Source organism: Myxine glutinosa, chromosome 13 (genome assembly GCF_964187855.1).
Source record: "Myxine glutinosa chromosome 13, kmMyxGlut1.1, whole genome shotgun sequence".
NCBI classification, from domain to species: domain Eukaryota; kingdom Metazoa; phylum Chordata; class Myxini; order Myxiniformes; family Myxinidae; genus Myxine; species Myxine glutinosa.
This window is the reverse complement of record NC_136273.1, coordinates 52,361,622-52,388,457: the sequence shown is the minus strand read 5'-3', so window position 1 is coordinate 52,388,457 and position 26,836 is coordinate 52,361,622. Positions and strand designations below refer to the sequence as shown.

The 26,836-nt window shown below is 46.3% G+C and overlaps 1 protein-coding gene across 6 annotated transcripts in view; it reads right to left on the bottom strand.

The window, feature by feature from the left end:
* Window positions 1–9,721: 9,721 nt before the first annotated feature.
* The window catches only part of LOC137438675 (myelin protein zero-like protein 3), a 40,375-nt gene continuing 23,260 nt past the window's right edge, over window positions 9,722–26,836 (bottom strand). The window contains exons 4-9 of one of the 6 annotated variants that reach the window (XM_078767476.1): window positions 24,773–24,835; window positions 23,325–23,382; window positions 17,500–17,654; window positions 17,156–17,369; window positions 13,692–13,812; window positions 9,722–10,248 (exon numbers count right to left, since the gene is read on the bottom strand). In XM_078767476.1, the coding sequence (XP_078623602.1) occupies window positions 10,089–10,248; window positions 13,692–13,812; window positions 17,156–17,369; window positions 17,500–17,654; window position 23,325 (651 nt within the window). In that variant the 5' untranslated portion in view covers window positions 23,326–23,382; window positions 24,773–24,835 and the 3' untranslated portion in view covers window positions 9,722–10,088. Of the gene's footprint in view, window positions 10,249–10,653; window positions 10,766–13,662; window positions 13,813–17,155; window positions 17,370–17,499; window positions 17,655–23,324; window positions 23,383–24,772; window positions 24,836–26,836 lie in introns of all 6 variants that reach the window. The other 5 variants (XM_078767477.1, XM_078767475.1, XM_078767471.1 and 2 more) reach the window with 5 other exon arrangements.

Here is a 26,836-nt window from a genome sequence, read left to right as displayed (position 1 = left end):
GTACGGTACCCCCCCCCCCCCCCCGAAACACCACCAGCAAATATAAAAACACCCCGATGCACTAATTGCGGTCATGCTGATCCCATGTAGTAAGTCTGGAATTAATAGGCCCAAAACTGTAGGAGTGGTGAGACACACTCATGAAAAAGCAGGGGCCATTGTATTACCAGCAGACAAACTGACTGACATAATCACGCTGGATGGATGGTTGTGCTGTGGTGGTGTCGTTTACTCAGCTCACCCACACAAATGCTTGCACTCAATTTCTCGTCATCATTGCTTGACTTTACAGCTTTGACTTTTTCAATGCATGTCAGAAAGTATTCTTGTCAGAAATGTAGAAAGTATTCACACCTTTGACTTTTTCACATTTTGTTGTGCAAGTGCCTGAATTTAATATAGATTAAATTTAGATTTTTCGGTCACTGATCAACACAAGATACCCCATGATGTCAAAGTGGATTAAAAAAACAAATTAATACAAAGTATTTAAAAACGAAATACACAAATATCGAATTTACAAAAGTATTCAACCCCCTGAGTCAATACATCGTAGAAGCGCCTTTGGCAGTGATTACAGCTTTGAGTTTTCTTGGGTATATCTGTATCAACTTTGCCATCTGGATTTGGGGAGATTCTCCCATTCTTCTTTGCAGATTTGCTCAAGCTCTGTCAAGTTGGATGAGTTGCGTCGGTGAACAGCAATCTTCAGGTCTTTCCACAGATTCTCAATGGGATTCAAGTCTGGGCTTTGGCTGGGCCACTCAGGACTTTCATGTTCTTGTTCTGAAGCCATTCCAGTGTTGCTTTGGCTGTATGCTTGGGGTCATTGTCCTGTTGGAATGTAAATCTTCGCCACAGTGTTTTGTACTCTGAAGCAGGTTCTCCTCAAGGATTTGCCTGTGCTTGGCTCCATTGATTGTTCCCTTTATCCTCACAAGTCTCCCAGTCCATGCCGCTGAAAAGCATCCCCATGGCATGATGCTGCCACCACCATGGTTCACAGTCAGGATGGGTAGATGGGCGATGAGCTGTGTTCGATTTCCACCAGACGTAGCGCTTTGCATTCAGGTGAAAGAGTTCAATTTTCATCTCGTCAGACCACAGAAAGTTTGGCCTCATGCTCCGAGTCTTTCACTTGCCTTTTTGCAAACTCCAAGTGTAGTCATGTGGCTTTTTCTGAGGAGCGTCTTCCATCTGGTCACTCTCCCATTAAGCCGAGATTTGTGAAGTGCTACAGAGACTATTGTCCTTCTTGCAGGTTCTGTCATCTTAGCCAAGGCACTCTGTAGTTCTGTCAAAGTGGTCATTGGGTTCTTGGTCACCTCGCTGATCAAGGTCCTTCTTGCCCGGTTGCTCAGTTAGGTCAGACGGCCAGCTCTAGGAAGAGTCTGGGTAGTTCCATATTCTTTCCATTTCCTAATGATGGAGCTCACTGTGTTCTTGGGAACTTTCAACACTCCAGAAATTGTTTTACACCCTTCCCCAGATCGATGCCTCCTCACAATTATATCTCTGAGTTCTACGGACAGTTCCTTGGACTTCATGGTAGAGTTTCTGCTCTGACCTGCACTGTCACCTGTAGGACCTTGTATAGAAAGGTGATTCTTTCTAAATCATGTACAATCAATTGAATTCGCCACAGGTGGACTCCAATTAAGTTGTAGATACATCTCAAGGATGATCAGAGAAAATTGGATGCACCTGAGCTCAATTTGGAGTGTCACAGCAAAAAGGTTGAATACTAATTGACTCAAGACATTTCAGCTTTTCTTTTTAAATTAATTTGGAAGAAATCAAAAAAAAATAAAAAATTCACTTTCAAATTATGTGGTATTATATATATATATATATCAGTGACAAAAAATTCTCAAATTAATCAATTTTCCATTCAGGTTGGAACAATAAAATGTGGAAAAAGTCAAGGGGTGTGAATACTTTATGAAGGCACTGTATATTACCTCCTACAAAGTAGCAATCTGTTGCTTCAACCTATCTCTCACAGTCCTCAAGTGCCATTTCTACACAGTTTCTATAGCTAAGACCATTTATACACACGACATGCCATATGTATATACACACTCCCCCTGTCTCCATTATCCTGGACAGGGCCCATATCTACCACAATCACCCATTATAATCACCCTTTAGAATCACCCATTATAATCACTATTGTTACAGAATGTTAGAATGTTACAGAAATGTTAGAATGTTACAGAAATGTTAGAATGTTACAGAAATGTTAGAATGTTACAGAAATGTTAGAATGTTACAGAAATGTAGTGCCCATATCTACCATATATCACTGTTTATCATCTTCCACTGGACTGGCAGGATAGCCTACAGGTATGCACACTCACCTCTAAGCAGTCTAGCCTGGGTTCGAATCCCGACCCAGCTATAAACTGTCATCCCGGTGTTTCACAGGCAGGGTGATCCATTAATGTGTGTGCTGTCCGTCGGATGGACGTTAAACGGGTGTCTAGTCTGCTGGTATTAGTTGGTAGGCCCTAAAGACCCCCCTGTCACTGTGCCCTTCAAGAAGAGCAGGTGAGCTATCACTGGCTCCAGGAACAAATTCCAAATTCCTGCCCTAACTACTACTGTGAAGGCAATGGCAAACCACCTAGTGTAACTCTTGCTCAGGAGGATGCTTTGGCAGCACAGAGGCTCTGTGAAGTGTATGAACACCCATTATAATCACCCTTTATAATCACCCTTTATAATCACCCTTTAGAATCACCCTTTATAATCACCCATTATGATCACCCTTTGTAACCCTTTATAATCACCCATTATAATCACCCTTTAGAATGACCGTTTAGAATCACACTTTGTAACCCTTTAGAATCACCCATTATAATCACCCTTTAGAATCACACTTTAGAATCACCCTTTGTAACCCTTTATAATCACCGTTTAGAATCACACTTTGTAACCCTTTATAATCACCCATTATAATCACCCTATAGAATCACCCTTTAGAATCACACTTTAGAATCACCCTTTGTAACCCATTATAATCACCCTTTAGAATCACCCTTTAGAATCACACTCTAGAATCACCCTTTGTAACCCTTTATAATCACCCTTTAGAATCACACCTTGTAACCCTTTAGAATCACCCATTATAATCACCCTTTATAATCACCGTTTAGAATCACACTTTGTAACCCTTTATAATCACCCATTATAATCACCCTTTAGAATCACACTTTGTAACCCTTTATAATCACCCTTTATAATCACCCTTTAGAATCACACTTTGTAACCCTTTATATTCACCCATTATAATCACCTATCTTTTTAACCCGTCTTCTACCGACTCCTCTCCGGCCTTGCTCCCCCAGCTCTCTCTGGGCTCTGTCCCCCAAATATTCCTGCAGGTCGCACAAGATCTGCCTGCAACCCTCTTATGGTTAAACTGCCAAAATCAAGACTCTCTGCTCACCTTCACTCCTTCATTCCTCTTTTCTCCCACCTCTGGAACAAACTCCCTCACTCTCTTCAATCCCACTCCTCCCTCCAGGTCTTTAAAACGGCTGTTCACCTCCATCTCTTATCCTCCCCCATCCAAAACCTTGATCTTTTCTACCCCCGCTAATTTCACCCCAAATCCACTTTTTTGAGGTGACTTTTGACTTCTTTCCTGGAAGTCCTTGGTGTCCTTGCGTTTTATACCTATCCTGCCTCCCCCAGGCCCTCTGCCTCCCACACATCTCCCGATGTCCCTGCCCTCAAATGTTGTGTTTGTGTGCTTCCTCCCCTCTCTCCCCATCTTGTCGACCGCTCCCCTTTTTATATACTTTGTTTACTTGTTTGTTTGATTTGTTTGTTTGATAAATTTCAGAATTATTTTAGAATTTTAGAATTTTAGAATTTTAGAATTTTAGAATTTTCAGAATTATTGGAATCTCCCGCGATGAAGCTATCTCTGAGGGCCTTTCACTCACTCACCGCAGGCAGGTAGGTGGTCTTTCTGTCTTCTACCGACTCCTCTCCGGCCTTGCACCCCCAGCTCTCTCTGTGCTCTGTCCCCCAAATATTCCTACAGGTCGCACAAGATCTGCCAGCAACCCTCTGATGGTTAAACTGCCGAAATCTCGGCTCTCTGCTCACCTTCACTCTTTCATTCCTCTTTTCTCCCGCCTCTGGAACAAACTCCCTCACTCCCTTCAATCCCACTCCTCCCTCCAGGTCTTTAAAACAGCTGTTCACCACCATCTCTTATCTTCCCCCATCCAAAACCTTGATCTTTTCTACCCCCGCTAATTCACCCCAGATCCACGTTGTTTGAAATTCCAACTTCTTTCCTGGAAGTCCTGGCAGTGTCCATATGTTTTATACCTCTCCCACCGCCCCCTTCCCACGCCCCCCCCCCCCCCAAAGCCCTCGCCCTCTCTCAGATCTCTCGATGTCTCCATGTCTCTCGGTCCCTGCTCTCAAATGTTGTGTTTGTGTCCTTCCCCCTCTCTCCCCATCTTGTCTACCGCTCCCTATGTTATATGTTTTATGTGTCGGTTTGTCTTTCTGTGTAATTAATGTTCGCTCTTTCACGAGCCTCGATCTTGTATACAAAAAAAAAAAAAAAAAAAAAAAAAAAAAAATGTTAGCTCTTTCACGAGCCTCGACTCTGTATGCAAAAAACCCCCCAAAAAAACAACCTTTAGAATCACCCTTTGTAACACTTTATAATCACCCATTATAATCACCCATTATAATCACCCTTTAGAATCACCCTTTGTAACCCTTTATAATCACCCATTATAATCACCCTTTAGATTCACCCTTTAGAATCACCCTTTGTAACACTTTATAATCACCCTTTAGAATCACACTTTGTAACCCTTTATAATCACCCATTATAATCACCCTTTAGAATCACCCTTTGTAACCCTTTATAATCACACATTATAATCACCCATTATAATCACCCTTTAGAATCACCCTTTGTAACCCTTTATAATCACCCATTATAATCACCCTTTAGAATCACCCTTTGTAACCCTTTATAATCACCCATTATAATCACCCATTATAATCACCCTTTAGAATCACCCTTTAGAATCACCCTTTGTAACACTTTATAATCACCCTTTAGAATCACACTTTGTAACCCTTTATAATCACCCATTATAATCACCCTTTATAATCACCCATTATAATCACCCTTTAGAATCACCCATTATAATCACTCTTGATAATTACTTTATAATCACCCATTATAATCACCCTTTAGAATCACCCTTTAGAATCACACTTTGTAACCCTTTATAATCACCCATTATAATCACCCTTTAGAATCACACTTTGTAACCCTTTATAATCACCCATTATAATCACCCTTTAGAATCACCCTTTAGAATCACACTTTGTAACCCTTTATAATCACCCATTATAATCACCCTTTAGAATCACCCTTTAGAATCACCCTTTGTAACCCTTTATAATCACCCATTATAATCACCCATTATAATCACCCTTTAGAATCACCCTTTGTAACCCTTTATAATCACCCATTATAATCACCCTTTAGAATCACCCTTTGTAACCCTTTATAATCACCCATTATAATCACCCATTATAATCACCCTTTAGAATCACCCTTTAGAATCACCCTTTGTAACACTTTATAATCACCCTTTAGAATCACACTTTGTAACCCTTTATAATCACCCATTATAATCACCCTTTAGAATCACCCATTATAATCACCCTTTATAATCACACATTATAATCACTCTTGATAATTACTTTATAATCACCCATTATAATCACCCTTTAGAATCACCCTTTAGAATCACACTTTGTAACCCTTTATAATCACCCATTATAATCACCCTTTAGAATCACACTTTGTAACCCTTTATAATCACCCATTATAATCACCCTTTAGAATCACCCTTTAGAATCACACTTTGTAACCCTTTATAATCACCCATTATAATCACCCTTTAGAATGTAACAAGAGTTACATACTGTAACAATAGTGATTATAATGGGTGATTCTAAAGGGTGATTATAAACGTTGATATATGGTAGATATGGGCCCTGTCCAGGATAATGGAGACAGGGGGAGTGTGTATATACATATGGCATGTCGTGTGTATAAATGGTCTTGGCTATAGAAACTGTGTAGAAATGGCACTTGAGGACTGTGAGAGATAGGTTGAAGCAACAGATTGCTACTTTGTAGGAGGTAATATACAGTGCCTTCAGAAAGTATTCACACCCCTTGACTTTTTCCACATTTTGATGTTACAACTTGAATGGAAAATTGATTAATTTGAGAATTTTTTGTCACTGATATATATATATATATAATACCACATCATTTGAAAGTGAATTTTTTATTTTTTTTTGATTTCTTCCAAATTAATTTAAAAAGAAAAGCTGAAATGTCTTGACTCATAAAGTATTCAACCCCTTTGCTGTGACACTCCAAATTGAGCTCAGGTGCATCCAATTTTCTTTGATCATCCTTGAGATGTATCTACAACTTAATTGGAGTCCACCTGTGGCGAATTCAATTGATTGTACATGATTTAGAAAGAATCACTTTTCTATACAAGGTCCTACAGGTGACAGTGCAGGTCAGAGCAGAAACTCTACCATGAAGTCCAAGGAACTGTCCGTAGAACTCAGAGATATAATTGTGAGGAGGCATCGATCTGGGGAAGGGTGTAAAACAATTTCTGGAGTGTTGAAAGTTCCCAAGAACACAGTGAGCTCCATCATTAGGAAATGGAAAGAATATGGAACTACCCAGACTCTTACTAGAGCTGGCCGTCTGACCTAACTGAGCAACCGGGCAAGAAGGACCTTGGTCAGCGAGGTGACCAAGAGCCCAATGACCACTTTGACAGAACTACAGAGTGCCTTGGCTAAGATGACAGAACCTGCAAGAAGGACAATAGTCTCTGTAGCACTTCACAAATCTCGGCTTAATGGGAGAGTGACCAGATGGAAGACGCTCCTCAGAAAAAGCCACATGACTACACTTGGAGTTTGCAAAAAGGCAAGTGAAAGACTCGGAGCATGAGGCCAAACTTTCTGTGGTCTGATGAGATGAAAATTGAACTCTTTCACCTGAATGCAAAGCGCTACGTCTGGTGGAAATCGAACACAGCTCATCGCCCATCTAACCATCCTGACTGTGAACCATGGTGGTGGCAGCATCATGCTATGGGGATGCTTTTCAGCGGCATGGACTGGGAGACTTGTAAGGATAGAGGGAACAATGAATGGAGCCAAACACAGGCAAATCCTGGACGAGAACCTGCTTCAGAGTACAAAACATTTGAGAATGCTTTCAGAATTATTGGAATCTCCCGCGATGAAGCCATCTCTGAGGGCCTTTCACTCACTCACCGCAGGCAGGTAGGTGGTCTTTTTGTCTTCTACCGACTCCTCTCCGGCCTTGCACCCCCAGCTCTCTCTGTGCTCTGTCCCCCAAATATTCCTACAGGTCGCACAAGATCTGCCAGCAACCCTCTGATGGTTAAACTGCCGAAATCTCGGCTCTCCGCTCACCTTCACTCTTTCATTCCTCTTTTCTCCCGCCTCTGGAACAAACTCCCTCACTCCATTCAATCCCACTCCTCCCTCCAGGTCTTTAAAACAGCTGTTCACCACCATCTCTTATCTTCCCCCATCCAAAACCTTGATCTTTTCTACCCCCACTAATTCACCCCAGATCCACCTTGTTTGAAATTCCAACTTCTTTCCTGGAAGTCCTGGCAGTGTCCATATGTTTTATACCTCTCCCACCGCCCCCTTCCCACGCCCCCCCCCCAAAGCCCTCGCCCTCTCTCAGATCTCTCGATGTCTCCATGTCTCTCGGTCCCTGCTCTCAAATGTTGTGTTTGTGTCCTTCCCCCTCTCTCCCCATCTTGTCTACCGCTCCCTATGTTATATGTTTTATGTGTCGGTTTGTCTTTCTGTGTGATTAATGTTCGCTCTTTCACGAGCCTCGATCTTGTATACAAAAAAAAACAAAAAAAACAAAAAAAAAACCACTGTGGCGAAGATTTACATTCCAACAGGACAATGGCCCCAAGCACACAGCCAATGCAACACTGGAATGGCTTCAGAACAAGAACGTAAAAGTCCTTGAGTGGCCCAGCCAAAGCCCAGACTTGAATCACATTGAGAATCTGTGGAAAGACTTGAAGATTTTTGTTCACCGACGCTCCCCATCCAACTTGACAGAGCTTGAACAAATCTGGAAGGAAGAATGGGAGAATCTCCCCAAATCCAGATGGCAAAGTTGATACAGACATACCCAAGAAAACTCAAAGCTGTAATCACTGCCAAAGGCGCCTCTACGATGTATTGACTCAGGGGGTTGAATACTTTTGTAAATTAGATATTTGTGTATTTCGTTTTTAAATACTTTGTATTAATTTTTTTTTAAATCCACTTTGACATTATGGGGTATCTTGTGTAGATCAGTGACCAAAAAATCTAAATTTAATCTATATTAAATTCAGGTTCTTGCACAACAAAATGTGAAAACGTCAAGAGCTGTGAATACTTTCTGAAGGTACTCCAAGTGGGTTATGCTTATGGATGGAGTCTGCAGAGTAAATTGGCATTGGTGATGGTGGGGTACGTGTCGTTGGTGTTCACGGTGTGGTAAAGTCAAGCAATGATGACGAGAAACTGAGTGCAAGCATTTGTGTGAGTGCGGCGAGTAATCGACACCACCACAGCCCAACCATCCAGCGTGATTATATCAGTCAGTTTGTCTGCTGGTAATCCACTGGACCCCTGCTTTTTCATGAGTGTGTCTCACCACTCCTACAGTTTTAGGGCCTATTAATTCCAGACTTACTACATGGGATCAGAATGACCCCAATTAGTGCATAGGGGTGTTTTTATATTTGCTGGTGGTCTTTCAGGGGGGGGGGGGGTACCGTACGACAAGTGCCCCACCCTCTCCAGGTGGATGTAATAGTTGCAGGCTCATCCTACAACTATTATGTCTACCTGGCCAGAGAGCAGGGATTTGGTGGAAATTATTTTCATGATTAACGATTCGTTGAGGCCTTAATTCAGCTGAGTAAAGTGAGGAGTTTGTTTATTCGGCTCTGTACAGTTTGGTAAAAGCTTTGTCGAAGTGACGTTGAGGTTCAATGAAGAACAAACAAATGAGATTCAGTTGAAAGTAAACATTGAGAATGGAGTATTAGGGTCAGGTCGATGAGAGACGTACACAAAAACAAGGTCTGAGGGCAGCAGAGAAGATTATGGTGTTCTTCTTCTTCTTCTCATGTGGGGACCTGGCTGTGGGTAGCACCATTTACTGGAGGTGCAGCCGTGCTGTGATGCAGTGCCCCCTGTAGGTTCGAGCAGGAAGTTTTAATTTGTTCAGGGTGCTGGCAATAACTCGCGTACTCTTCGTGAAGGACACCGTGGGATCTTTAGCGTCCACCCACCAATGTTGTCAGATGGGAGGCCCAACTTGAGGTCCATCCGAGGGGCGGCACACATTGATCAATAACCTGGAGATGACAGATTGGAACCAGACAAAGTGTGATTTGCCTGAGGGGGGAGGCAAAGGATTAGCCTGGGGGGGGGGGGGGGGACAAAGGATTTCCGGGAGGGGGGAAAACAAAGGATTTGCTTGAGGGGGTGGGGGGGGAAACAGGATTTTCCGTGAGGAGTAAAAATAAAGGATTTGCCTGAGGGGGAAACGGAAAGTTGGAGGGGATTGGAGTGATGTCATCGCATTATGGCATATTTATTTAGTATTTCCACAAACAAGTCAAGTGCAAATATCTCACTTCAAAAAAAACAATACATCATGTAACGTGGACAAAACGCACACCTGTGTGCCACCTTTGCCATGTTTCGCTCTTCCCACCTCTCCGATAAATTCTGGATGTCCAAATGTGTATATAAAATGATAAAGTGCAGCAATTCATCTTCCTTGCTGATCGTTGAAGCAAATAGCTGTCACGTGAGTAATATTTGTGACTTATTTAAGCCAAAGTGCAAGTGTTGTTTGATTATAATAACAAAGTGCAGTATACACCTGGCTATACGTCAAATCACCGTAAAACAACCATCCTTTGATTCTCCTCTCAAATTTCCTTTTCTAAACCGTTTTTCTCTCTTTCTGATTGCACAAAAAACACACACAAATCATTCGGAGCCTTTGGTTCATCAGTAATCTTGTTTCCTTCTTCAGGTGTTTCCACATCACTTGACAAGCAGTTCGGAGTACTTTTCTTGAAGTTCCTGCTGAAAAGATAAATAATGGAAATTTTAAAAATGTAGATTTCCACTTATTATAATCGTACAGTGCCTTCAGAAAGTATTCACACCCCTTGACCTTTTCACATTTTGTTGTGTTACAGCCTGAGTTTAAAATGGATTAAAATGGGATTTTTTGTTACTGATCGACACATAATACCTCATAATGTCAAAGTGGGATTTTCTTTTTAGAATTCTTATCACAAAATAATGAAAATTGAAAAGCTGAAATGCCTTGAGTCAATACGTAGTCGACCACTTCCCTATGACACTCCAAATTGAGCTCAGGTGCATTCAGTTTTCTTTGATCATTCTTGAGATGTCTCGACAACTTCATTGGAGTCCACCTATGGTCATTTCAATTGAATGGACATGATTTAGAAGGAAATACACCTTTCTATATAAGGTCCCACAGTTGATGGTGCACGGCAGAGCAGAAACTCTACGATGAAGTCCAAGGAACTGTCCGTAGAACTCCAAGATAGAATTGTGAGGAAGCATAGATCTGGGAAGGGTAGAAAACAATTTCTAGAGTGTTCAAAGTTCCCAAGAGCACAGTGAGCTCCATCATTAGGAAATGGAAAGAATATGGAACTACCCAGACTCTTCCTTGGGCGGCCGACCAAATTGAGCAACCGGATGAGAAGGACCATAGTCAGGGAGGTGAACAAGAACCCAATGACCACTCTGACAGAACTACAGAGTTCCTTTGGTGATATGTGAGAACCTACCGGAAGGACAACATTTCTGCATTTGTCTCTGCATTTCATTTCTGTATTTCATTTTTCGACGTTATGCAAAAAATTCAAAACAAAAATTCCACTTTCACATTTTGGGGTATTATGTGTATATCAGGGACAAAAAAAATGTCAATGTAAACCATTTTAAATTCAGGCTGTAACACAACAAAATGTGAAAAAGTCAAGGGGTGTGAATACTTTCAGAAGGCATTGTATCTGTATGTCAATCCAATTCTTATGTTCATGAAACAGTTTGATCACTGGATGATATGTTCAATCAACACTTCCACAACTTCACCCACCACTTGAAAGGGGATGGGTAAAGTTTTTATTTCCGTTAAAACGTTAATTTTTTTCATCCCAGATCTTTCAAAGAGATACTAGGTCTAAGAAAATCCAACTTTTGGTGTTGTTAAAAAATAAAAGTAGAGATAATCAATTAATAATAATCAATTCTGATGTAGATCTGCATCAACTACATACAGACTTGGCATTTAATATGGAATATTTTTTTTCTCTTGACTTGGGTTTACTTTCTGAACTCAGTATATCAATCTGGTGAGTTTCTTTTCCGCTTCGGTGATTTCTTTGTTAAAAGAACCATGTCACTGATTGTCTGTCGCAGCAAGAAGTCAATAACAGGATAATATCACAGGTGGCGTGACAAAATGTAAGGGCAGGTACATTTGACGATTGGCTTCACAATCGGGTATATAAGGGTTGTTGCGTTCTGTATTAGTGGAAAGCAACTGCTGCATGTCTACAAAAGTTATTGCCGCTTCCTCTGGAGATGGTCCGTCAACTCGACAATGCTGTTTGTCATGGAGTGGTGGCTTTACGAAATTCCGGTATGAAACAGCGTGCTATTGCTTGGCAGTATGGCATCACTGAAGGTCAGGTGTCAAAGATCCTGAAACGAAATGCTCAGAGGGGTGTCCCTTCTCCAATAACGAGGCCAGGACGTCCCCACAGAATCACAAGGAGAGATGATCGCCAGCTGCACCGGATAGTCTGCAATGGCCGTACCAGGTCAGCTAATCGGCTTAGGGCTGAGTGGCAGCAACTGACAAATGTGCCTGTATCCAGAAGGCTAGTTAACCAACGACTGGTTCAAGCAGGCTCTCGTGCCAGGCGTCCCCTGAGAAAGCCACGCCTGCCCAGACAACACAGCCAGCGCCGATTGCAGTGGGCCAGAGAGCACCGTCAATGGCAGCCAGGATACTGGAATCACGTGACCTTCAGTGACGAGTCTAGATTTCTGGTCTATCGTCAAGATGGCCACGTCTGAGTGCGCAGACAAGTGCATGAAGCCTACAACGAAGATTGTATAGTGCCAAGAGTCCAAGCTGGAGGTGGTGGGGTGACCGTTTGGGCTGCTTTTCATGCAGGGGGCAAAACTGACCTGGTTGTTCTGAATGGAAACCTGAACCAGTTCAAGTACAGGGCCATTCTGGAAGAAACATTGCTTCCATTTGCTCGTGCAGCCTTTCGAGGAAACTTTGTCTTCCAAGATGACAATGCACGGCCTCATCGTGCTCGCATGATCCAACACTTTCTTGCTGACCGTGGTGTAGAGCATATGGAGTGGCCTGCCATGTCCCCGGATATGAATCCGATAGAGAACTTGTGGGCAGAATTAACGTGTCAAATCGACAACTTGGATCAGCAGCCGACCTCTGTGCGTGAATTGCAGCAGGCTATTGTCACTGCATGGCAAGCGATTCCTGTCCAAACCTTGGCAAATCTCGTGAACAGCATGCCTCGACGTGTAGGTGCTCTCCTGAATGCTCGTGGGGGTTACACGAAGTACTGAACTGTAATTTTACTGTCCGTAATCCCAGTCATAATTTAACTTGTTTTTGTTGAAATTTTTTTTGGCTCATGTGTAAAATAGAGAGATACTTCTGGAAAACGTACAGAAGTTTAACACAGTACTGTCCGTGAATTGAGTTCGATATCAGTTTACATCACTTTCAAGGATCAATTTATTTGCTTCGAAATGTCAAATGTGGTTTTTGTTTCTTTTAAAGATCACATTAACAAAATCTAGAATAATTTCAACATAATTCCAATGAACTTTTGGTTCTAAGTCATCTTGAAAAGTAAGTTCACCCCCACAAAAAAACATTCCATATTAAATGCCAAGTCTGTATAATCAATGCTGGTGAAGGCTAGTGTAGATCTGCATCAACGGACAGGTAGACCAATGGATGGAATCAACAGGTAGGATGTTGATTGAGGTGCCCAGATATAAACTGCCAAATTGAGTGTGAGGCATCATTGTTTGTGCCGGCTCCCGGATGTATATTAAACTTGGCGTTCTGTCTAATGTCTTTAGTTGGTGGATGTTGAAGATCCCACGGTGTCCTTCGCGAAAACCCAAACTAGCTGGGTTTATAGCCATTTATTTTCAATTTATACATAAAGCAATTTATTTGTGGCAAATTCCAAGTTTATATCTGGGTCGGGATTCAATTCAAACCCAGGCCCTACAGCTTGGAGGAGAGTGCGCATCTCTTTATGCTATCCTACCAGCCCTTGTGAGTTGTGAGAAAAACAATTCCTTACTCATTATCTTACTAATTATACAGTACAATGATAAATTAAAGTGAATACTTTTTGGACGATTGCAAGTATTTTGTTCCGAGAACATTTTGAACACCTCTCGTATGTCCGAAAGCCAAGACGTACCTGGAAGCCCAGGTCTTCATTCTGAGCATTGCCCATCCAATGGTGACAACAATGACCATAGCAGAACATAAAACGATGATCGGCATCAACATTTCAAGGAGATACAAAGCATTTTCTACATCTGTGGGAGAGGATTAAAAAAAACAAGATATGAATGGAGCTGAAGAATCATGCAGCAAATTAATTATCAGGTGTTATTTTAATTTTTTCATATGCAGCACATTGTACAAATAAGGTAATTCTCTATATGTGTGTATGTGTGTATAATTGTCCCCCGTCGCACCGCGGAGCGAAAGGGGGACTATGGTTTTCCCCTCCATGCGTGCGTCCGTGCGTGCGTCAGCGAAGGACCGAATTCTCATTTGGTGTGTGGGTGCAACCCACGTCAAAATCCAAGATGGCCGCCGCCATGTATGTCTGACGCCATGTATGTCTGAAACTTGTGAGCGGAATATCTTGAAAAATAAGCGAAGTACCAACGTCTAATCTGGTGTGTGGGTGTATCCAGGCATAAGGAAGAACGCTATTGAAAATTGGGTCGCCACGTCAAAATCCAAGATGGCCGCCACCATATATATGTCTGAACCTTGTGAGCGAAATATCTTGAAAAATAAACGAACTACTAACTTCTAATCTGGTGTGTGGGTGTATCTACGCATAAGGGAGAACGCTATTGAAAACTGGGTCGCAACGTCAAAATCCAAGATGGCCACCCTGCGTCTTCCACTTTGTCAACTCACATCACTTCACCGACGGGGGACCTAGGCGTAACGCTTGTTGTATGTATCGTATAATTTGCTGCAGATGCAGCTGTGCCACTGATACAGTGCCCCCTATGGGTTACACAATGATACATAAGGAAATTAGATGCAGAAGGAGGCTATTTGGCCCATCATGCCTCCTCCACATCAAGACCAGACCAATCTAAATAAAACTAGAACAGGGTGCATATCTCCGCCATGCTAATTAGCCCAGTCAATGGCGAATCTGCATATAGCGATCCGTGAATTCACGTTTAGAAAGTAGAAACCATCATGGCATTCCGTCATTCACTTGAACTCGATATCTCTTTTTTCATTCCAAACAGCATAACTTCAATCACAAATGAAATAACATTAATATATAAATAAATAAAAACTTTCAACAACATTCGAGACATAAACAAATATTTAAATCCTGATGTGAAGTTCCGTACGGTTGGATGAATACAATTACGAATTCAAAATCGTAATTGTATTCACTCAATTCCAATCATCAATTGATACTTTAACAAAACGATTAACACGATTAACATTTAACGATTTAACATTACGATTGAATAACGGTTGTATTTGGATATTATCAAACCCGCGCATTGCCGTCATCTGTCCACTTCCGCATTCGCGGCAGGTTCATAATTGTGAACAAAATCTAAACAGTATTTGTACAATTTCAATAAAAGCCACATCACTGTTCATATCGGTAATATATTGTGCTATATATCACTTTGGCCCTATCTCTAAATGGTGATTTCTGCTCATGAAATGGTCTGGAATATGAAATTCTGGAATTCTGGTCTGGAATGAAAAATTATCGTATCTGGATGCGAATCTTCACCGAAATCGAATCAATTTGTCCTTGTAACGCACCCAGCCATTTATTTTGTCCATACATACTTGGCCAGGGTCCTCGCTCACATCAGGTGCTTGAATGTTTCTGGTGTTGATTGGTCAGTCTGATTACTCCAACCAACCAGAACGCACATAAGATGCCGTTGAATAATTCAGTGATAATTACTCATTTTTTGAACAAAACATACAGGTGGCTGTGTGCCTTGTGCAGGAGATGATTGAACCGACTTTATAGGCCATTTTTCCCCGCAGAGCGGGGGTTGGCCTTTTGTGGGCACCGTGGTCCCCTTTTTAAAGCAATGTTTTATGGACGGATGCCCTTCCTGCCGCCAACCCTATTGGTCGCCTCTTGCGACACACAGGGAATTACCAGTGAACTGGTACTCAATTTGCCGACCTCGGAAGGATGACAGGCTGAGTCAACCCTCCTGACGTTAATTCAGCGATCGACCAGGATTCGAACCCAGGATCCTAGGATCCCAAGCCGGCACCCGAACCGCTAAGTCAACACCTGGCTTGTGCAGGGGATGATTAAACACGATTAAACAGCAAATTAGACTTCCGTGAATCGAAATTTCCCATTCCACCAGGGTTTGTTTGTGCTCTATTTTCAAAACTAGTGAGGTACCCGTGCTATGCAAGGGTGGGAGGCCAGAAGCAAACAGACAATGCAGAAACGGCGAATGCTAAAGCATGAAACCAACAAATTCCACATTCCTGTAGCACCTTCAGTCGCACGTCAGACATGGACAGCAAGTTCGTGAAGGACTTCCATGAAAAACGTACCCGTTGGCAAACAAACGGGTATGTTTGTTCCATGCCCAGTCAATGGCGAATCTGCATATAGCGATCCGTGAATTCACGTTAAGAAAGTAGAAACCATCACGGCATTCCGTCATTCACTTGAACCCGATATCTCTTTTTTCATTCCAAACAGCATAACTTCAATCACAAATGAAATAACATTAATATATATATTTTAAAAAACTTTCAACAACATTCGTGACATAAACAAATATTTAAATCCTGATGTGAAGTTCTGTACGGTTGGGTGAATACAATTACGAATTTAAAATTGTAATTGTATTCACTCAATTCCAATCGTCAATTGATACTTTAACAACACGATTAACGTTTAACGATTTAACATTACGATTGAATGACGGTTGTATTTGGATATTATCAAACCCGCGCATTGCCGTCATCTGTCCACTTCCGCATTCGCGGCAAGTTCATAATTCTCTTCAAAATCTAAACAGTATTTGTAGAATTTCAATAAAAGCCACATCACTGTTCATATCGGTAAATATTATTCCATCGTGTTTGGAAAAACTGGAAAATTGGAAAACTTGGAAAAACAATATAGCCTATTCTACTCCCAGGGGTCCCTGGAATACCCACCCAAAATGTCGTTGCGATCGGTCAGCTGTTTTTGCGGTACCTTCGAACGGACGGACGGACATTTGGTGAGTTATAGTAAGATGCTGAGGGTCGAGTGAAGAAGAAACATTCTTTTTGAAGTAAAAAAGAAAAGAAAAAGTTTTTGCTATAACTCTTCCGGGATCAGAATCAAACTCACCAATCCGACTTTTTCACTTTAACTAACTGTAATTATAGCATCATCTGTCCAGCTAGCCCCTACTATCCTCCCCAAAACTCACTATTAGCGAGTCAAACTTTTACCATAATTTGATGTTGACAACAAAGCCACAGATATCTCGCTCTAAGCATTTTAACATTCCCTGTGGTTTAGAGTAAAGGAAATGTCGTGAAAAGACAAAAGAATAACTGGTTGTACATATATCATACATAGAGAAAGAGGCTCAAACTCTCCAATGCGGGTGAAGTACGTACGTGTATTCACTCCTTTGATGTACACTTGTACATCATGGCGAAAGGTCAATCCGGAGTTTTGTACGCAACAGTAAAACACCCCCGAGTCTTGCTTGGTCACCGAGGAGATGACGAGAGAAGCATTTCCGGTAAAAGCATCACAAGGACAAGACACTCTTCCGGAAAAGTGATTGTCAATGACTTCAGTATGTGCTTCACGACATACAAATATTATCTACAAAGCAAACATATGAGGAAACGAAGCAAAAATGCGGCAACATGTTTTTAAGAGGGTAAAGATGTTACATGAAAGAAAGAAAAAAATCAAAATATTTGAGTAAAGGGACACAGAAGTGGGGACAAACCTCTCTACGCTTCTCTCGTTGAGGTTTCCAGCTCCAAACTATGAAAGGAATTCCTGGTTTCGGTGAGAACGTGCAATTGATTGTGACACTTTTACCTTCGGCCACAGACAAGTTATCGATGCCGAGTGTCACAGCAGGGCCGTATGAAACCATCACTGTGAATGCAAACAAAATGGTGTCGGTAGGGTACGGTCGGATTCCAAGATGCAAACCGATTTTACACGTCAGGTGTTTCTTGGAAACGTTACATGTTTATTTTCCCCCTCACCCCCGAAGTGATGCAGGCAATTAATCTATATATAAAAGTTGGCCAAGTTTCTACATCTGTAACGCTTTACTCCAGAGTTTCTGCTGTTGTAGAATAATACACATGGTACCGTTGGAAAGGTAATAATCTATCAACTTCCTTGGATAGCTAATAATTTACTTGGAACAAAAATCTGTTTGTTTCAAACTTTCAACTTTTTTAAGCCAGTGTTTCTGGTATTGAGGAAGAAGAAGCGGGACCTCAAGCTTTAATGGGTTCCAACGGTAACATTTATTATTCTACCAGAAAAAGTATCCGGTGTTGCTGAGTAACAATGAGTCACTTCCTGACAGGAATATAAATGAGGTGGGAAGAGAGGGAGAGGAGAGGGAGAGGGGAAGAGAGGGAGAGGAGAGGGAGAGGGGAAGCGAAGGGATGTGGAAGGAGAGAGAGGGGAGGAAGGGGTGAGGAGAGGGGGAAGGTATAGGGGAAGGGAGGGAGGGAAACGGTGGGGTGGGGGGAGGGGAAGAGAGGGAGGGCAACGGTGAGGAGAAGGGAAGGGAGGGGAGAAGGGAAGGGAGGGGAGAAGGGAAGGGAGGGGAGAAGGGAAGGGAGGGGAGAAGGGAGGGGAGAAGGGAGGGGAGAAGGGAAGGGAGGGGAGAAGGGAAGGGAGGGGGGAAGGGAGGGGGGAGGGGGGAAGGGAGGGGGGAGGGGGGAAGGGAGGGGGGAGGGGAGGGGGGAAGGGAGGGGGGAGGGGAGGGGGGAAGGGAGGGGGGAGGGGAGGGGGGAGGGGGGAGGGGGAGGGGAGGGGGGAGGGGGGAGGGGGGAGGGGGAGGGGGGAGGGGGAGGGGAGGGGGGAGGGGAGGGGGGAGGGGGGAGGGGAGGGGGGAGGGGAGAAGGGAAGGGAGGGGAGAAGGGAGGGGGGAGGGGAGAAGGGAAGGGAGGGGGGAGGGGAGAAGGGAAGGGAGGGGGGAGGGGAGAAGGGAAGGGAGGGGGGAGGGGAGAAGGGAAGGGAGGGGGGAGGGGAGAAGGGAAGGGAGGGGGGAGGGGAGAAGGGAAGGGAGGGGGGAGGGGAGAAGGGAAGGGAGGGGGGAGGGGAGAAGGGAAGGGAGGGGGGGAGGGGAGAAGGGAAGGGAGGGGAGAAGGGAAGGGAGGGGGAGGGGAGAAGGGAAGGGAGGGAGGGGGGAGGGGAGAAGGGAAGGGAGGGGGGAGGGGAGAAGGGAAGGGAGGGAGGGGGGAGGGGAGAAGGGAAGGGAGGGAGGGGGGAGGGGAGAAGGGAAGGGAGGGGGGAGGGGAGAAGGGAAGGGAGGGGGGAGGGGAGAAGGGAAGGGAGGGGGGAGGGGAGAAGGGAAGGGAGGGGGGAGGGGAGAAGGGAAGGGAGGGGGGAGGGGAGAAGGGAAGGGAGGGGGGAGGGGAGAAGGGAAGGGAGGGGGGAGGGGAGAAGGGAAGGGAGGGGGGAGGGGAGAAGGGAAGGGAGGGGGGAGGGGAGAAGGGAAGGGAGGGGAGAAGGGAAGGGAGGGGGAGGGGAGAAGGGAAGGGAGGGAGGGGGGAGGGGAGAAGGGAAGGCAGGGGGGAGGGGAGAAGGGAAGGGAGGGAGGGGGGAGGGGAGAAGGGAAGGGAGGGAGGGGGGAGGGGAGAAGGGAAGGGAGGGGGGAGGGGAGAAGGGAAGGGAGGGGGGAGGGGAGAAGGGAAGGGAGGGGGGAGGGGAGAAGGGAAGGGAGGGGGGAGGGGAGAAGGGAAGGGAGGGGGGAGGGGAGAAGGGAAGGGAGGGGGGAGGGGAGAAGGGAAGGGAGGGGGGAGGGGAGAAGGGAAGGGAGGGGGGAGGGGAGAAGGGAAGGGAGGGGGGAGGGGAGAAGGGAAGGGAGGGGGGAGGGGAGAAGGGAAGGGAGGGGGGAGGGGAGAAGGGAAGGGAGGGGGGAGGGGAGAAGGGAAGGGAGGGGGGAGGGGAGAAGGGAAGGGAGGGGGGAGGGGAGAAGGGAAGGGAGGGGAGAAGGGAAGGGAGGGGAGAAGGGAAGGGAGGGGGAGGGGAGAAGGGAAGGGAGGGAGGGGGGAGGGGAGAAGGGAAGGGAGGGGGGAGGGGAGAAGGGAAGGGAGGGAGGGGGGAGGGGAGAAGGGAAGGGAGGGAGGGGGGAGGGGAGAAGGGAAGGGGGGAGGGGAGAAGGGAAGGGGGGAGGGGAGAAGGGAAGGGAGGGGGAGGGGAGAAGGGAAGGGAGGGGGAGGGGAGAAGGGAAGGGAGGGGGAGGGGAGAAGGGAAGGGAGGGGGAGGGGAGAAGGGAAGGGAGGGGGAGGGGAGGGGAGAAGGGAAGGGAGGGGGAGGGGAGGGGAGAAAGGGAAGGGAGGGGGAGGGGAGAAGGGAAGGGAGGGGGTGGGGAGAAGGGAAGGGAGGGGGAGGGGAGAGGGAAGGGAGGGGGAGGGGAGAAGGGAGGGGGAGGGGAGAAGGGAAGGGAGGGGGAGGGGAGAGGGAAGGGAGGGGGAGGGGAGAAGGGAAGGGAGGGGGAGGGGAGAAGGGAAGGGAGGGGGGAGGGGAGAAGGGAGGGGAGAAGGGAGGGGAGGGGAGAAGGGAAGGGAGGGGGGAGGGGAGAAGGGAAGGGAGGGGGGGAGGGGAGAAGGGAAGGGAGGGGGGAGGGGAGAAGGGAAGGGAGGGGGGTGGGGAGAAGGGAAGGGAGGGGGGAGGGGAGAAGGGAAGGGAGGGGGGAGGGGAGAAGGGAAGGGAGGGGGAGGGGAGAAGGGAAGGGAGGGGGGGAGGGGAGAAGGGAGGGTGGGGGGAAGGGTGGGGGGAGGGGAGAAGGGAAGGGAGGGGGGAGGGGAGAAGGGCAGGGAGGGGGGAAGGGTGGGGGGAGGGGAGAGGGAAGGGAGGGGGGAGGGGAGAAGGGAAGGGAGGGGGGGAGGGGAGAAGGGAAGGGAGGGGGGAGGGGAGAAGGGAAGGGAGGGGGGAGGGGAGAAGGGAAGGGAGGGGGGAGGGGAGAAGGGAAGGGAGGGGGGAGGGGAGAAGGGTGGGGGGAGGGGAGGGGGGGTGGGAGGGGTGGGGAGAAGGGAAGGGAGGGGGGAGGGGAGAAGGGAAGGGAGGGGGGAGGGGAGAAGGGAAGGGAGGGGGGAGGGGAGAAGGGAAGGGAGGGGGGAGGGGAGAAGGGAAGGGAGGGGGGAGGGGAGAAGGGAAGGGAGGGGGGAGGGGAGAAGGGAAGGGAGGGAGGGGGGAGGGGAGAAGGGAAGGGAGGGGGAGGGGAGAAGGGAGGGGAGGGGAGAAGGGAAGGGAGGGGGAGGGGGAGGGGAGAAGGAAGGGAGGGGGAGGGAGGGGGAGGGGGAGGGGAGAAGGGAAGGGAGGGGGAGGGGAGAAGGGAAGGGAGGGGGAGGGGAGGGGAGAAGGGAAGGGAGGGGAGAAGGGAAGGGAGGGGGAGGGGAGAAGGGAAGGGAGGGGGAGGGGAGAAGGGAAGGGAGGGGGAGGGGAGAAAGGAAGGGAGGGGGGAGGGGAGAAGGGAAGGGAGGGGGGAGGGGAGAAGGGAAGGGAGGGGGGAGGGGAGAAGGGAAGGGAGGGGAGAAGGGAGGGGAGGGGAGAAGGGAAGGGAGGGGGGAGGGGAGAAGGGAAGGGAGGGGGGAGGGGAGAAGGGAAGGGAGGGGGGAGGGGAGAAGGGAAGGGAGGGGGGAGGGGAGAAGGGAAGGGAGGGGGGAGGGGAGAAGGGAAGGGAGGGGGGAGGGGAGAAGGGAAGGGAGGGGGGAGGGGAGAAGGGAAGGGAGGGGGGAAGGGAGGGGGGAGGGGAGAAGGGAAGGGAGGGGGGAGGGGAGAAGGGAAGGGAGGGGGGAGGGGAGAAGGGAAGGGAGGGGGGGGGGTAGAAGGGAAGGGAGGGGGGGAGGGGAGAAGGGAAGGGAGGGGGGAAGGGAGGGGGGGAGGGGAGAAGGGAAGGGAGGGGGGAGGGGAGAAGGGAAGGGAGGGGGGAGGGGAGAAGGGAAGGGAGGGGGGAGGGGAGAAGGGAAGGGAGGGGGGAGGGGAGAAGGGAAGGGAGGGGGTAGGGGAGAAGGGAAGGGAGGGGGGAGGGGAGAAGGGAAGGGAGGGGGGAGGGGAGAAGGGAGGGGAGGGGGGAGGGGAGAAGGGAGGGGAGGGGGGAGGGGAGAAGGGAGGGGAGAAGGGAAGGGAGGGGGGAGGGGAGAAGGGAAGGGAGGGGGGAGGGGAGAAGGGAAGGGAGGGGGGAGGGGAGAAGGGAAGGGAGGGGGGAGGGGAGAAGGGAAGGGAGGGGGGAGGGGAGAAGGGAAGGGAGGGGGGAGGGGAGAAGGGAAGGGAGAGGGAGGGGAGAAGGGAGGGGGAGGGGAGAAGGGAGGGGGAGGGGAGAAGGGAAGGGAGGGGGAGGGGAGAAGGGAAGGGAGGAGGAAAGAAAGGGAGGGGAGGGGAAGAGAGAGGAGGGGGAGGAGCATAGAGAAGAGAAAGGAAGGAGGGTGGAGCAGGGGAGGGGACGGGGAGAGTGACTATATCACACATAAATGTTAATCAATGAAAAAATGGGTACGTAAAAACAAAAAGCAGCTCTGTCTACTGTAATGCCATGGCTTGCAAAAGCAGCCTGAATAGTGTTCACCAAGCGGTGGTTAATCGTATTCAAAAATATATGCAATCTGGGTCCATCATTGAGAGGAGATTTAAAAAACAGATCTCAGGTACAGTGGAGTGACACCCTATCCCTATCCCATGGAAGTATTAATTAAGTTGAAAATGATTATGAAGTTAAATTAAAAAAAACTAACCCCAGAAGCAGAATCACAGCCTCTCTTAAATAAATGAATATATACACCGAGTTATAAAAATCGCTGGATATGGTAAATTTTGTCAGATTTCACTCCAGATTTGAACATTTATTTCGTCTACAGCATCCAATCCTTATATCCGAAACCAGATTTTGATGATATGCTTCAATTATGTAATGATAATCGATCGTGTTTCCAAGGCAAGGCACGTTTGAATAGGCCGAAACAAAATGGCAGGTTAATAGCCCAGCGAGTGGCAGTGGGCTGACCAAGATGGCGGGCCACCATATTTGTAAGTCTTTTTAGGGTTTTTAGTTCACCTGGAATGAGGTTCCGGGGAGCTTATGCGATGGCGCGTTATCACTTATCAGTCAGTCCGTAAACACTTGCAATTTCTTATCCGAAACCGCTGAAGGGATTGTGACTAAACTTGGCACAAATGATATTTGTTATGTTGTGATGAAAGTTTGTTCACGGCATTAAAAGAAAATCGTGGTTATTATTTCATTTTTTGATTGATCACTTCATTAATTAATCTTTTGTAAATTTTAACCCAGCCTCAATTGAAAGTTGAAAGTGACCAACACAGCCTCAATCATGTATCAAATATCAAAATATTCAAAAATCAATCAAAATACAATCAATATGTATGAAAAAGAAGAAACGTAAGTGGACAGAAGTGGTTGCTTCATGTGAATCATATGGCAGTGCATCTCTCTGCTGTAGTGTGGTTCATCCACTGAGCTGTATATATAACTGGAGTGCACCCCACTGTGGTGACAAGTAGGCAGCAGGTGGCGCCAGCGACGGCCATCTTGGAATACCCCAAGGAGGCTGTTTAGCTCACTGGTTTCAGTTAAAAAGATGGTGTTCTGTTGTGCTTTCCGCTGCAATCAGAGGTATTCCTGCCAGTTGAAAGTGACCAAAAGCATCACTTTTCACAAGTAAGGGAACTTTACTTCATATCAAATAGGATTTTGAAATGCTTAATGATGCCATTATTATTTACGAGCAAAGGTACCCGGCATTGCCGAGCAACACATATTCTCTTCGTGACGGGAATATAAAGAGTGGATATCTTTGCAGGGAGGGGAGGGGGAGCACAGGGAGAGGGGAGAGGGAAAGAGAGAAGGGTGAGGGGAGAGGAGGGTGAGGGCAGAGGGGATGGGAGGTGAGAGAGGAGGTGGAGGGGTGGGGAAATTGAGTAGGGGGTATAAGTGAGGGGGAAAAGGGGAGGGGTGTGGGACAAGGGGGCCAAATGGGAGGGGAGGCGAGAAGGGGAGGGGAAATGGTGATGTGAGAGAGGGTGGGTGGGAGAGGGAGAGAGATGGTATGAGGGAGAGGGAGAGAGAGGTGGTGGGGGAGGGTCAGAGAGGTGGGAGGAGAGAGAGAGAGAGCGGTGGGGCAGAGACAGACAGGGGTTTAATTTGTGGTTTAACCTACCCCCCCCCCCACCCCGCCCCCCACACTTTCATTCCATTTTCTTGAGAAAAATGAAACTCAATTATTTTCACAGACCAACTCAACTTGACACTTCTGACTTACTAAAATCAGATTCTCAGTTTTGTCAGTCACCTTGGTAGCTCTATTAATAGGTTCTGAAGGAAAATAAACAAAAGAGGAAAACAAATGTGAATCAATCTGTCAACGGAACCCGATAAAGTCCATCGCTTATCACACTCCCAGCTATGCCTGTACCTCTTGCATTCTAGCGAGAGAAGGGTATTCCAACATGGCGGCTGCTGGCCCTGCAAGCGCGTGCTGCGGGTGTGCTCCAGTTTATACAGCTCAGTGGGTTCATCTCACTGATAGTGCAGGCCCACCTGACATTGCCATATTATTTCAACCCCTGCCTGGTTGTGCGAGTGAAAGTGTGTCGTACCTAGGGGGAGATGGTGCATTCCTTGTGGTTTTATATCATGTCTTTGTGTAATAAATTATTTATTTTGTAAGGAATGGTGTACCTCGTGCTTTTGCCATTTTGTTACACAAACGATTGGGTTAATTTAGGGTGCCTGGATAATTTAATTGTCGTAGCTTTGTTTGCTAAATGTAACGGGAATAGCACCACCAATGATCTGCAGCAACCTCTCGGCACACACCTCAGAAGAATAGTACTTTGGGGCCTAAGCCCAGCGTGCAGTTGTGTCTTTGCCGGAAGCTGTCGTTCATCCCTATATATTTGATGTAAACCACTTGTAGAGCATTTTATAGTGCAAGACTACATTCCTCCTTCTAATCATTTTCCTTGGGTCTCATAGGCACAACACATCCCATATTCCTTAAATATCTCACCCAAAGCCACCACGCAGAACGACCATCCCACATGAAGTTTCATGTTTCTTCTTGCAATGTCACCTGAAAACAGCAAAAATTAAATAATTGCAAATTGGAAAATAAATAAATGAAATAAAACCAAATAATAAATAATTAAATGACACCAAATTAAAAACAATGGGAAATTATTCTTCCAAAAAACAGTGAACTCTTCACGCCTCCTTGCGGGAACCATAATGACAGATCAGAAAATATTCAAAGCATTATTGTTTTGCCACAACTGTAGATAATATATGCCAACTTGTTAAAGTTTACAAAAGAGGCTGTTATGCAATCTGTTGTGGACTGGGTTGAACATCTTTCCGCTGCATAAGGGAAGTTTGATGGCGATAACTCGCATCTCCCAGATGACGGGAGGGAAAACAGGAAAATGCAAACAAGCAAAGTAGCATCTTCCCAATATTTCTCAGAATTAACAGAACAAAAGGGTCATTGTAGTCTGGGATCTGAGACCTCAAAATTTGATTTTGAAGTGACACCCCTGCTATAAAATGTTTGACCCCTAGATCATGTCTGTGGGGGTGTTAGCCACCAGAAAAGTGACTTTAGCAAGGAAGTTTGGATTGCGCGAATTCTGTAGGGACATTTTTTAACTTGGGGCGTCAACTGTAAAAAAGCAAGAAATTTAGGGGTAGGGGAAATTCAATTGACCATATATCCCATTATACAGGGGTGAGTGCAACAAATTACCACTCATTCTTTTTGTTATAAAGTTGGCTTTTATATGAAACATGATTCAACGTGATTGGACCATCCATGAGGTCAGCAGAGGTCAAAAGGTCACGGAAAGTGGGTTAAGCTAAAAGTTTAGCTCCTTTAGTAAATAAAATCACATTTTTCCTACTTCAAGCTCAATATAGCCAAACTTTTACACCCAAAATATGTTGTTTGTACCCCTCTGATGTTTTTGGGAAAGAAATGCCCCGATTGAACTTAACTTACTGGCATGTATGTCACTTTAGATTTGCATAACTTTAAAGAAAATCACCAAAATCGGGCATTCACACTATCTATTTGCACGGTACTCTTCAACATGTTTTAAAACGACAAGTCATACCACATACTGTCTGGAAAAGTGTCATTACCTCTATTTACTCACCATCATCACCGTCATCAGTCAGAAGCCGTCCACATTTTTCTCTGTCGCCATTGCAGGCACATGCAATGATGCATGGTACTCCAGCTTTCGCACAAGGGCAATTCCTCAGGCAGTTCGGTTTCTTCTTACATTTGCAGTACTTCAACTTCGCAGCAGAAGGCTTTGATGGCTTGCTCTTCATGACAGGAATTAACCTGTCACCATCCACACTCCTGCCATACTCTTCAGGTGGAAGAAGCACTGGATTGCTGAGTGAAGCTTGCTTGTATAAGCTGATCTGACAAAGGCTCCTGAGAACGTGGAAGTGAAAAGCATCTTCTGTTGGAGGAAGGGAGCGCAGATCTAGTTTGCTAGATGCAAACAAGTGGGCGCGGAGCTTATCCAGGGATGAATACCCTGGCTTGCCGTAGAGATCACAAAAGAAGCTTCATGCTTCAGTTATCACCTGATCATGTGCAGAAGGTCCGGATTCATGTCGGATGAAATTGGACAACGCTGGCTGTTTGTCAACATGCTGGAGTGCGACTTTCACTGCTCTCTTCTTACCCCGTTTGAAAGGATAGCTCACCGAATCACAACCTGACAATGTAGGAGATGAGCAGTGTGTCTGTGAGTGCCAATACGTCCTTTCCAACTGCTTTGGCCAACTCATTCACCAAGTCATGGATGGGGAGAACAGATCATCCTTTTCCACCCATAACTCAACAACGTTTGTCAACTGAGGGAAATGATACATTGACAAGACGATGATATCTGTATCTGTAGCCTGAATGACAACTACGCTGTTGTCACAGCTAGCAATGTGAGCAAAGATTCTGGTGTCCGCCTCCTCGTGGTTAGGGCAGTACAGCTCATCAACATTGGTATGTTCCGTCTGCGTCACACGAGTTGCCTGGGACCAGGCAGAAGCCATCAGGCCAGGA